This window comes from Myotis brandtii, unplaced genomic scaffold (assembly GCF_000412655.1).
Source record: "Myotis brandtii unplaced genomic scaffold, ASM41265v1 scaffold333, whole genome shotgun sequence".
Lineage (NCBI taxonomy): Eukaryota > Metazoa > Chordata > Mammalia > Chiroptera > Vespertilionidae > Myotis > Myotis brandtii.
The window spans coordinates 1,080,585-1,093,900 of NW_005362842.1; the positions used below are offsets into that span (position 1 = coordinate 1,080,585).

The 13,316-nt window shown below is 48.2% G+C and overlaps 1 protein-coding gene across 6 annotated transcripts in view; it reads right to left on the reverse strand.

Annotated features, from left to right (window-relative positions):
- Window positions 1-13,316, reverse strand: part of LOC102251920 (serine/threonine-protein kinase Sgk2) — a 50,936-nt gene that overhangs the window by 16,634 nt on the left and 20,986 nt on the right. The window contains exons 1-3 of one of the 6 annotated variants that reach the window (XM_014543735.1): window positions 5,622-5,791; window positions 1,200-1,396; window positions 65-162 (exon numbers count right to left, since the gene is read on the reverse strand). In XM_014543735.1, the coding sequence (XP_014399221.1) occupies window positions 65-162; window positions 1,200-1,380 (279 nt within the window). In that variant the 5' untranslated portion in view covers window positions 1,381-1,396; window positions 5,622-5,791. Of the gene's footprint in view, window positions 1-64; window positions 163-1,199; window positions 1,445-5,621; window positions 5,792-13,316 lie in introns of those variants that run through there. The other 5 variants (XM_014543738.1, XM_014543732.1, XM_014543734.1 and 2 more) reach the window with 5 other exon arrangements.

Here is a 13,316-nt window from a genome sequence, read left to right on the forward strand (position 1 = left end):
TTTCCTGAGCCATGTAAGGAAGTGAGCCCCCTGCTGGTGGGCAGGGGAACCAAGACCCACTCACCTGTGGACTGGAAGTCCCCGCCGGGCTGGCACTAGAGTCCATTCTGTAACAGTGATAGGGTGGGTGCTGGGGCACAAGGAGGAGCTGGCATGAGAGAGCTGGTTGGGGAGTTAGCTTCACCTGTCTAGAGCTTCAAGCACCACTGCCCTCACCACCCCTCCCCAACCCCGTCCATGCACCTGCCACAGCCTGAGCTTTGGCAGCAACCCCTGCCTGGGACAGGAAAGGATACCCACTGGACCCAGCCTCTCCAATCAAACATCTCAGGAGGGAAGGAAGGAGAATGGTCAGGATGGCTCCTCTCAGGCTGAGTCTTTTTCAAGGACAGCCAAGGTAGCAAGATCCCTGTGAGCCAGGGCAGCTCCAGAAGTCCAGGATGGCTAGGCATGGGGGGGACTCTGGCAGAACATAAAAGTTTGCACCCCTCCCCCCATTTCACAGGTGGGAAGCCTGAGGCCTAGAAAGGGACTTGCTAGGATTGCACAGCTTGTGAGGGGCAGGCTGGGCGCCCCAGGCTCCCATACAAGCATGTTGTAACCCTGAATTCCTGTAGAGAGCCCCTGAAAGGGCGCTGCCCTGCGGGCCTTGGACTGACGCCATGGAGAGTCCCCAGATTGGCCAGTGTCTAGTTGAGATTAAACAGATCAGCTGGTCTAGGCCCAGGGAAAGGAGGGAGCACCGTGTCTTCCCTGCCCCACCCTGCAGGCTGGAGGAGGCTAGCATATCTAGGCCCTGACTCAGGATGTCCAGGGCCCCACAGCCCCACCCCTGGTTGGAAGGCCAAGGCCAAGAGCTGATAGCTCATCTGACGTCCCAGTTGCTTGCGGGAACTGCTGGGTACTGTGCATCCCGAGACCACAGCCTTGGTTCTTTGTGGGGCCCGGGCTGCAGCCTGCCTCTCTGGGTAGACACTGCCCATCCTTGCAAGGGGGCACCTGGCACACCCCCCATGGCCTTCTTGGGAGCTGAGAAAGTGACCACGGGGGAAGGGAGGGAGTCCCCCAGCTCTGTGGAGCCCTGAGAAAGCGAGCTGCAGAACTGCCCATAGGGAGTACAGCCTGTGCCCCAGGCCTATGCTCCTGTGATGCTGCCATACCCTCTCCTGCATGGCCCTGTCCTCCCCGGCCCCACATACCTGCACCGGCCTGAGGAGAGGCCTTTGAGAGAACCAGCAGTTGGAGCCGGAGGATGGGCAATGGACAACACAGCCTCTCTCTGTTCTCCCAACAAGGGCTGAAGTGTCTGTGCCTGGCGCCGGCCTGGCCCCAACTCGGAACTCCCGGCAGCATCAGCACAGAGGGGACCGTTGATGTCATGCAGGACCCGGCAGAGCTAAAGATGGGATGGGAAACCTCTGTTCCCTGGGGACATCGGCTCCCCCTGGGGGTGGGCAACAGCTGCAGGAGAGCCCTGGAGACTCCGGGCTTGTTAGAACATGTGGGTGTGGGTCAGCATGTGTGTGTGCGTGTGCAGGTGTTTCACGTATAGATGTGCTTCAGCCTGTGTGTCTGTCTGGTGTGTCTGTGTGTCCCTGTATGGCAAAGAATTGTGTCAGTGTGTGAGTCCATGTAGATGGCTGCCTGTGCTCTGTTATGAGTGTGTGGCATGGTGACCTTGTCTGTATAATTTTTCTGTGTGTCTGTGCAACTCTGACTGTATGTTCTCAGTGTGCATGTGTGTGCGCCTCTGTGCAGTGAGTCAACGTGTCAGTGTGTATCTATGTGTTAATGTGCTTGTGTGTATGCATGTGAGTCATGTGTGGGTGTCTACATGTGTGAGTCTGCAGATGAGTATAGGTATCTATTGATACATGTGCATGACAGTGTAACCGCATGTGTGTATGTAGGTTATTGTATGTCTGCATTCACATTGGTGCATGTTGGTAAATCTTGTGTGTGTGTGTGTGTGTGTGTGTGTGTGTGTGTGTGTGTAGGTGCCTGTCTGTAAGATATGCTCCCTGTGGTATACCCAGGCCTGATGTAAACCATCTGAGACTGAAAATGAGGTCCCAGGACCTCCACCATGGCAGCTGAGAGCCCTTCGCGCCTCCCCACGAACCTGAGAGGAACCTGGAGCCCAGGTGTCTGGCTCATCCAGCTGGCCTTGGTCTTTGAATGCCAAGTCCTTGGCCATTGGGGCCTTTCCCTGCTGGCCCCTCCAGGACTCTGGCCTGCAGTCCCAGGATAGGGCTGGTTGGCCCACTGCTCTGCGACTATGTAAGAGGCAGGAACATGGTCCCAGCCAGCACTTGGCTCATGAAGTTCTTGTTCCCTGGTGTGATAATTAGGTACTCATGGGTCTCTCCTCTCCCCCAGAGCTCATGAGGGATGTTCTAGGGAACGTAGGAGTTGACATGGCCTGACACAGCCCCTGTTCTTCTGGAACTTTCTGTGTGGCTGCCACATGCCACACCCAGACCTCTGCAATTCACCACAGAGGAGGGATTTATGGGGCTGGGGCCAAGGGGCTTGGTCAGGGAGGGACCTGAGCCTAGTGGCCCCAGGGGTTCTCTGCGGGCTCTGAGAGCAGGGCACTGGAGGTGTCAGCCAAGGAAACCCGAGTGAACGACATCAGAGCCTCCCATCTTCCAACAAAATAGAAATGTTGAACCAATACACAGACGGGCAGGGTGTCATGTTGACAAAACACGTAGCAGAACAAGGACATTTCTTTTCAATAACAAGCCCCTGATTGGCCCTTCAGTCAGCAGCACTGTTTAGAACAGGATAGCGATGGCAGTGATAGTAATAACCTAAATGTTCCACCACAAGGCGCTTCGGAATATTGCCAGCTGTAATAGCTCCCTTTTGACCTCACATCCCCATCCAGGTGCTGTCCATTTCTCTGTTCCCCTTTTCAGTTCAACTCCTTGAAAGAACTGTGTGGACTCAGCCTCCATTCCTTTTTCTGTTCTCTCTTGAACCCATCACAAAGAAGCTCTCACCCCAATACGGCACGGAAACAGTGACGGATCCTCCGTCCTCCTCTCGCTCAGCTTCTCGGGAGGATCTGACACACCCACTCCTCCCACTTGGCTTCAGGAGCTACTGGATGCCCGCCCACCTCACTGACTGCTCTTCCCCCATCTCTTCGGCTGGATTCGCCTCCTCTTTTTACCTTTAACACTGGCCTGTCCCAGGGCTCAGCCCTTGGACCTCTGTCTACACTTGTTCCTAGTGAGCTCAAGCAGTTTCATGGCTTTGAGTACCAAGTGTACTCAATAATTCCCAAACATATCTCCCTGGTTCTGATTCTCTCCTGAATTCTGGATTGAAATAGCTAACGGCTTCCTCAACCCTTCACTGGTTAGATGTCCAGAGGCACCTCAGACTCAACACGTCTGAAACCAGCCTTGACTCACTTTCCTTCCACTCTTCCCTGGCACTACCACCTACTCAAAAGTTCAAGCCGGCAACTTGGAATTCATTCTAAAAAGCTGGCACCTTACCCCACCTCCTCTCCTCCAAGAAATCCCACGAGGCTCGAACCTCCGAGTGCATCCAGAAACCCACTGCTGTAACCACCCTGCCGGAGCCACCAGCACACTTGCGTGGATCACTGCAATAGCTGCCCTACCGATTCTCTATTTCTTTTCTTTTTTTAAAGTTTTTATTTTTTGTTGTTAATCCTCACCCGAGGATATTTTTCCATTGATTTTTAGGGAAAGTGGAAGAGCGAGGGTAAGACAGAGAGAAACATGGATGTGAGAGAAACACATCGATTGGTTGCCTCCTGTACCAGCCCTGACCAGGGCCCCGGGCCAGGGAGGAGCCTGCAACCAAGGTACGTGCCCTTGATCAGAATCGAACCCAGGACCCTTTCGTCTGCAGGCCAACGTTCTATCCACTGAGCCAAACCGGCTAGGGCTGATTCTCTATTTCTATCTTTACCCAGTACAAGCTCCCACCAAAAGCCAGAGTGACTCTTTAACAATGTAAATCAGATCATGTGACTTTGTTGCTCAAAACTCCAGTGACTTCCTATCACTTGGAGGATCAAAATCCAAAGTCTTTACGCTGGTCTACGAGATTCCCCCACCCCGGCTTCTGCCTCCCTGCCCGCCCATCTCCACTGCTCTCCTCTCACAACACGCCAGCCTCTGGCTTTCTGGCTGTTCCTCAGACACACAGCGTGTCCTCTGGCCTCCTGCCCCTCGCACTTCCTCTGCCTAGAATGCTCATCTGCAGAGCTGCCTTCCGCTAACCTCACAGGGTCTCTGCTCACGTGTGGCCTCTCAGGCCTCTTCTGATTCCTGGTGACCGCTTGTCCTGGCTTGTCTGGGACTTCCAGGTTCCCAGGATGTGGGACTTTCAGTGCTAAAACCAGTACAGTTCTGGGCAAACCAGGATGGCTGGTCGCTCTACAAAGCCAGTCCCGCTCACTCCCTCTGCACTTTCCTGCGCTATCTTTTACTTCGGAACACTTATCACTCTTTGACACCTTCACACGCAGTGTCTTGTTTGTTTTCTATCTCGAATGAGAACATTGGCTCCAGGAGGGCAAAGACTCTCTTGTTCACTGTGGACTGCAGCACCGACAACGGGGCCTGGAAGGCAGTCGGTGCTCCCTACATATTTGACTAATGAATTAAGGAATTAATTGATAAGATAAATTACAGGATACATATAAAATGGAATATTACCCAACAGCAAACAAAACTGACATACAAGCCTATGTGCATGGAAGCAGAAACATATATGTGCTACAGTGTCAAGCGAAACAAACAAACCAGATTTCAAAATGGTAGGTGTACCAGGGGTACTGTCTTTGTACAGAACAAAAAGACAGGTGGGCACATGGACATTTGTGTAGAGCCACAGAGAAAAGTCTGAGGGCCACGATCCAAGGTGACAGTGGGTTAGCTTATTTCTTATCCTTGTAGCACTGTGCAGAGTCTCTAAGTCCTGGTGGGAACTACGACATGCCCATTGCACACCCTCTCCTTCCCCCATCACCTTGACTGTGAACCCCACATCTGAGCAGTTCTCTGCTCCTAAGGCTTCGTGCTCCCTTCTCTGCAGCTTGACCTGACTTTGTTCCCACAACGCCATGGGTTAGGAACTATCATCGTCCCTGTTTGAAGGAGGAGGACGCTGAGGCTCGGGGAGGTGAAGTGACTTGATCAGGCCACGTAGCTAGTAAGTGATGTAACTGAGACGTGAACCCAGGCAGTCTGACCCCAAGGCCTGGAATTTCAGGAAGGAGTTAGGAATTTAGAAAAGGGAGGCATGAAGTTAGTGGGAAGGAAGTGAGAATGTACATTGGTAGTTAGGAAGGAAGACAACTAGGTGGCTGAGAGGTAGAGAGAGAGTGGAGAGGGAAGGAGGCAAAGGAGGGAGGGATAGGGGGAAAGAAGTTAAGAAAAAAATTAGGAAAGAAGGAAGCAAGGGAGGGAGGGAGAGGAGAGTTAGGAAGAAAAGAGGGAATTAGGAAGAAGGGTGTTAGGAAGGAAAGTAAGTAGGTAGTTAGGAAGGAAGTTGGCTAGGTAACTAGTTAGTCGGTTTGGCAGACCAGCAGGCTGGCAGGCAGGTGTCCTGCCCACAGCTGAGCCTCTCACCTGAAAATGCTGGGTCCCAGCTCAGGTCCTGGGGAGCAGCCCCGAGCACAGCTCTGCCCTCCCGTCTCTCTGCATGGTCCCCCAATCCTGAATCGCCGGAAGAACCTTCCCAGTCAGGGGTGACCTGTCATCCACTCACTCAAACTGCGAACCAGCTCAAGTTCAACCTCCCAGCTAGGCCAGCTGAGAGCTGGCCACAGGGCCCTGTTACTAATTAACCACGGGCCCTGAATCACCATGCTGGCTGCACCCAGTGGCTCCTCAAAGGCCCTGCCCTGGGGAACCTCTGAACTTTTAAAAGCTACTGCACAACTTGTGTGACCTTGGGCAAGCGACTTCAGCTCCCTGAGCCTCACGCGAATTGGTGATGATGGTGTGTATCCTGCCTCACGGAGGGGCTCTGAAGTCTCTCTCAACACTGTCCCAGTTCTGGTGTCTGAAATCTCCCCCTCCCCTCCCCTCCCCTCCCGAGTTCAGCGCATATGCTGACTCTCCCACACAGCCTTCCCTGGCTCCATCAGCTGAATCATGTTTCCTTTTAGAGCCTGGGGAGCTGACCACCCAAAAGGCTTGTTGCACACAACTCTCCCCTCCGCCAGTCCCTGATAGGACCACCAGCCTGTGTGATCAGCCCTGTAGTGGACACCTCTGGCGGGGGGCGGGGCAGCTCATGCCCACCTGAGCCAGCCTCATGCCTGACACCTCTGGCACGCTCTTGTGTTGAGCCAAAGCCTGCTGTCCAGAGCTCTCCTGTGCTGGCGCTGTCCGGGCATCCACGTGGGAGAACTACAGCTGGCTGAGACCCAGGCCCCGCTCTGCCCTTCGGAGACCTAAGTCCCAGGAACCAGGGCTCAGCTCTCCCCAGCTCCCAGGGAGGGAAGGCTTTCCCTGGTTGATCTGAAGGTGCCCAGGCTGACGGTTCTAACTCAGGACAAGGACAGGGCCTGGCCTGCTGGACAGGTAAGAACAGCTCCACCCGGTGACCCCTCCTCAGCAGGCAACTCAGTCTGACTGCCAGGATGCTTTCTCCAATTGCGTGTCATTAGAATGTCAACAACTTCCAGTCCTGGTAGCGCTTTAAAAGCTGGCAGCTCTCACAGTTCCCCAGAGGAGACCCGTGTGCCCCACTCCCCGCCTCCACCAACATGTGACTGGCCTCCGCCGAAAGGGGCGGTGGCTGGCCCAAGTGCACCAAGCAAATCAGGGCAGAGCCCAGTCCTGCCCCTTTCTGGAGCTGTCCTGTTCCTGCTCCACCACACCCCTCCTCCCTGCACTTCTAAAGCCAGTTTTTAAAACCCCACATAACAGTATTGGGTACAAATGTTATATCCGGTAAGGGTCTAATATCCAAGATTTATAGGGGACTCATACATCTCAACAAAAGGAAGATAAACAACCCAATCAAAAATGAGCAAAGGACCTAAACAGACACTTTTAGAAAGTGGACATACAGAAGGCCAAGAGACATATGAAAACATGCTCAAAGTCACTAATCATCCGAGAGATGCAAATCAAAACGACAATAGGTACTATCTCACATCTGTCAGAATAGCTGTTATCAACAAATCGACAAACGACAAGTGCCGGCGAGGATGTGGAGAAAAGGGAACCCTCGTGCACTGCTGGTGGGCATGCAGACTGGTGCAGCCACTGTGGAAAACAGCATGGAGTTTCCTCAAAAAACTAAAAATGGAACTCCCATTTGACCCAGTGATCCCACTTCTAGGAATATATCCCAAGAAACCAGAAACACCAATCATAAAAGATATATACACCCCTATGTTCATAGCAACACAATTCACCATAGCTAAGATTTGGAAACAGCCTAAGTGCCCATCAGCAGATGAGTGGATTAGAAAACTGCCCATCAGTAGATGAATGGATTAGAAAACTGTGGTACATCTACACGATGGAATACTATGCTGCTGTAAAAAAGAAGGAACTCTTACCATTTGCAACAGCATGGATGGAACTGGAGAGCATTATGCTAAGTGAAATAAGCCAGTCAATGAAGGAAAAATACCACATGATCTCACACATTCATGGATAATAGAGACCATTACAAACTTTTGAACAATAATAGATACAGAGGCAGAGCTGCCTCAAACAGATTGTCAAACTGCAGCGGGAAGGCTGGGGAGGGTTGGGGGGCAGGAGGGAAGGGGGTAAGAGATCAACCGAAGGACTTGTATGCATGCATATAAGCATAACCAATGGACAGGAAAAAAGGAGAAATATGTAATACTCTTTGTAATAATTTAAGCAATAAAAAAAATAATTACAAGAAAAAAAAAAGAAAACTGTGGTACATCTACAAAATGGAATACTACGCTGCTGTAGAAAAGAAAGAATTCTTGCCCTAGCCAGTTTGGCTCAGTGAGTAGAGTGTCGGCCTGTGGACTAAAGACTACAAGGTTCGATTCCATCCAAGGACACATGCCCGAGTTGTGGGCTTGATCCCCCCACCCAGTAGGGGGCGTGCAGGAGGCAGCCAATCAATGATTCTCTCTCATCATTGATGTTTCTGTCTATCTCTCTCCCTTCATCTCTGAAATCAATTAAAAAATATATTTAAAAAATTATAAGAAAAAAAGAAAGAACTCTCACCATTCACAATAGCATGGATGGACACGGAGAGCATTGTGCTAAGGTAAATAAGCCAGTCAAAGAAAGATAAATATCACATCATCTCACTCATTTGTGGAATATAATGAACAACATAAACTGATGAACAAAAATAGATCCAGAGACAGAGAATCATCAAACAGACTGTCAAACTTCAGAAGGCAGGCAGGGGACGGGGCTTGGGGGTAAGAGATCAAAGGACTTGTATGCATGCACATAAGCATAACCAATGGACACAGAGAGTAGGGGGGTGAGGGCATGTGCTGGGGGTGGGGGTGGCCAGGGAGAGGTCAATGGGGGGAAAAAGGAGACATATGAAATACTATATGTAACACTTTAAACAAGAAAGAATTTAATAAAGAAAAAACAGTATTGGGTACACTGTATCGAAGAATTCCAGCACACAGCAGAATATGAAATACAAGTGGAAGCTTCCCCTCCAAACCGTCTTCCATCCCATTCCCAGAGGGAACTGCCATTACTCAGCGGTGACTACCCCGGACTTCTGCTACGCCCTAATCTAGTTATCTCATACACTCCCCGCCCCCAGAAAAATGGGCCATACTATACACATTGTTCAGCCACTCACTTCTTGTTTCTCACACATCTTTCCATGCCAACACATAGAGGTTCAATTCTTTAAAAAACCTGCATCACATTGTATAATGTGGGATTAATTTCCCTATCCCCGTTCCCTTTAGGCTGGTGGGCATTTAGGCTGCTATCAATTTCACAATAACTCCAACAAGGCTGAAGAGGACATCTTTGTGTTAATATCCTGTGGCCTGCCCTGGCCGGGTAGCTCATTTGGTTAGAGCATCACCTTGATGAGCTAAGGTTGTGGGTTTGATTCCCAGTCGGGGCACATGCAAGAGTAAATGTATGGATGAGTGGAACAACAAATCGATGTTTCTCTCTCTCTCTTTCTCTTTCTCTAATATATATTTCCATCCTGGTACTTGTGTTTTTCTGTCTGCTAAACTGTAAGTAAAGGTGCTGGGTTAATGCTGGCCTCTCTAGCAAATTACTGTGTACCAACTGGTGGTGTGGCCACCAGCAATGCTTACATTTGCCTTTTCCTCTCAATGATGCTATAGAAAGTCAACAAGGCCATTCCTACTGTGAGGCCACTGAGGTACCCATCACCTCCCCATCTTTTTCCTTCTTTCCCATTCTATCCTCCCTGTCTCTTTCTCTCTCAAATGGCCAATTCTGTTGTTTGGCTATGAAGGTCAAAGATATGTATGTCCTCAGGGGTGAGAAGGGAAACAAGAGACTGAACCAATGAGAACCCAAGTCCATGCATATTCTCTCTACCTTGAGATTCCTCAGCTCACTTTTCTGTGCTTTATCTGCCCCCGGCCCCTCCTCCCATTACTACCACTACCTGCACACACGCGCTCACACCTGCAGATTCATCCACAGGCTATTACCCATGTGGGCTGGGTGCAGAACCCTTGGGCCAACAGAGTTCACACATAGGCCAGAGATGGGACCCCCAGTTTTTTTTAAACATTTTTTTGAAAGTGGTAAGTGTACAAAATTTTAAACATCAAATAAAACAATGATGTGGATGACGAAAAAGATCAGTGCCTTGTCCCATTCCTCACTTTTTCTTACTGCTTGTTTTGGCATTTACCTCCATGTATCTAAATAGCATGATTATACTGCTATTTCTCCACCTTTCAGTTTTAAAAATTATCAAGTGGCTTCTTCTTTCCTACTATGAAACATAAATATTTGGATCTCACCCATCCAAACACAACTTCTGCCTTTCCTAGAGTTAATTAACAACTGCCTCATTGGATGGTTTAAAACCCTAATATGCAAATAGACCGAACAACCAAACAACCAGTCGCTATGACGTGTGCTGATCACCAGGGGGTGCGCGCAGACCAAGGCAAGGCGCTGGTCGCTGTCATTGGGGCAAGCCTCTGGTGGTTACTGAAAATTCTTTGCTCCCACAAACTGCAGTCCCACCCAGCACTCGCACCTGCTACTGGTGCCTGGCGCCAGCCCCAATCACTCAGCACTATCAGCAGGTGCGAGCGGCAGCTGCTGGCCCTGATCACCTATCAGGGCTTCTCCACCTCCTCCTGCTCCTGAGGGGCGATCAGGGCCAGCAGCTGCCTCTTGCACCTATTGCTGGTGACGCCCCGCTCGCACCTGCTGCTGGCGCTGGCCCCAATTGCTCTGCGCTGTCAGTATGTGGGAGTGGTGGCGGCTGGAACGGGGCTTTCAGCAGACAGGGGACTGGGGGCCGCGGCGGGAGGGGCAGGGCAGGGACGCAAAGGATGGGCTGAGACCCGCCCCTGTGCCCACCACAGCCTCACAGCGCACAGTTCCTTTCAAGGTGCACGAATTCGTGCACTGGGCCCCTAGTATGTGTGTGTGTGTGTGCGTGTGTGTATATATACACGCCTAAGTGTATATATACATGCCTAAGTGACTGAATGACTGAACGACTGGTCTCTATAATGCACACTGACCACCAGGGGGCAGATTATCAACGCAGGAGCTGCCCCCTGGTGGTCAGTGCACTCCCACAGCGGGAGTGCCACTCAGCTGATCCATGGGCGCCAGATGCAGGGCTCACGGCTGGCCACCGCGGCCTGGAGACCACAGCAGAGCAGCAGCGAGCCTACCAGGCAGTGATGGCTGGTGCAGCGGGGCCAGGATGAGCAGGAGCAGCAGGCGGCGTTGGAGTGCTGGTTTTGGCCCGATCCCCGCAGGCTATGCCAAGGAACCCCACCGGTGCACAAATCTATGCAACAGGCCTCTACTATACATATAATTCCCTCTTAAGCTCTCTGGTACAGCTGAAAATATCCTCTTAAAATAATATGTAGGTTTCAGTTTGTTTGAGTATTTTTCACCCTTCGGTTCTCACCTGGAGAGTTGCTCAGTTGTAAACGTAGCCCTTCCTTCCCATTACTCTGGAAATTCCCTTTGTCTTTGTCCTTGATGCATGTTCTGTTTCTTGGATCCTATTTTCCTCTTTATTATTACTTTATTTTATTTATTTATATTTTAAAAATATGTTTTTATTTAAACATATTTTAGAGAGAGAAAGGGAGAGGGAGAGAAACTTCAATTGGCTGTCTCCTGCACACCCCCTATTGGGGATCAAGCCCGAAACCCCGGGCATATGCTCTGACTGGGAATTGAACCCATGACCTTTCAGTGTACGAGACAACACTCTAACCAACTGAACCACACTGGCCAGGGCTAGGAGTTCTTTATATATTCTGGATATTAAACCCTTGTCAGATATACAATTTGCAACTATTTCCTCTCATTCTGTAGGTTGTCTTTTGACCTTCTTGATAATGTCCATGATGCACAAAATTTTGATGAAGTTCAACTAATCTATTTTTTCTTTTGTTGTTTGTGTTTTTGGTGTCACATCAAGAATGCATTGTCAATTTCAAGGTCATAAAGACTTACCTCTGTGTTTTCTTCTAAGTGTTTTACGGTTTTAGCTTTTATATTTAGGTAGTCAATCCATTTTGAGTTCATTCTGTATATGGTGTAAGGAAGGCATTGAACTTCATTTTTTTTTTTTAATATGGGGAGATCCAGTTGTCGCAGCACCATTTCTTGAAGAAACCGTCTTTCCCCACTGAATGGACTACACTCTTATCTAAAATCAATTGTCCATAGATATATAGTTTTATTTCTGGACTCTCAATTCTATTCAATTGGTCTTTATGTCTGTCCATATGCCAGTATCAGACTATTTGATTACTTTATCCTTGTAATAAGTTTTGAAATCAGGAAGATTGAGTCCTCCAACTTTGTTCTTTTTCAAGATTGTTTTGGTTTTGGGAAATCCCTTGCAATTCCACATAAATTTGAGGATCAGCTTTTCTATTCCTTCAAAAAAAAAGCCATTGGTATTTTGATAAGGTTTGCATTGACTCTGTAGATCACTTTGGGTAGTATTGACATCTTAACAATATTAAGTCTTCCTACCCATGAACATGGGTGTCTCTCCATTTATTTAGGTCTTCTTTCATTTCTTTCAGCAATGTTTTATAGGTTTCAGTATATGTTTTTCATCTCCTTGTTTAAATTTATTCCAGTGTATTTTATTTTTATAGATGCTATTATAAGTGGAATTGCTTTCTTAATCTCTTTTTTGGATTGTTTGTTACAGGTATATAGAAACATAAGTAATTTTTTTTTGTTGATCTTATACCCTGCAACTGTATTTAATTTTTTTACTAGTTCTAGCAGCTTTCTTTTGGATTCTTTATTTATAAAATCATGTCATCTATGAATAGAGATAGTTGTTACTTCTTCCTTTCAAATGTGGGCACTTTTTATTTATTTTTCTTATCTAATTGCTCTGGCTAGAACTTCCAGTCCAATACTGAATAGCAGAGATGAAGGTGGGCTTCCTTGTCTTGTTCCTGATCTTGGGTAGAAAGCTTTCAGTATTTTACCATTGAATATAATGTCAACTATGGGGGTTTTGTGTTTATTTTTTTATAAGCTGTTCTTAGTTTTCTGACTGTTTTTATTGTGAAGTGGTGTTGATTTTGTCAAATGACTTTTCTGCATCAATTGAGATGATCATGTGTTTTCCCCCTCTCATTCTAGTAATGTGGTGTATAAAGTAGATTGATTTTCATATGTTGAACTATCCTTGTATTCCTGGGATATTCCTCTTTTTTTACTTAATCTCTCATTTTGATGGAGCACATCCTCCAATGGCTATCTGAGGAAAGGTGTAGAAGAGGTAAAAGTTTGTAACCTGGCTATATACAGGGTGTCCCAAAAAGTGTATACACACTTTAATAACTGATAGCTCAATTTTGAAAATAAAATGTATTTTAATAAATACTGCCTTTATAATTATTCAAAGTGTGTGTATACATTGTGGGGGAACATCCTATATTCTGGGCAATCTTCTCAACTTTATCTTTCACCTTGTGTTCAATTATTTTATCTCTGCAATAACATTTTAAATTTCCCAAAGTCCTTTCTTGTCTTTTAATGTTTCTTTTCCTTTTATAGCAGCCATGGCTGGTTGCGAATTTAGCTTTTTAATATATACTTTATTGA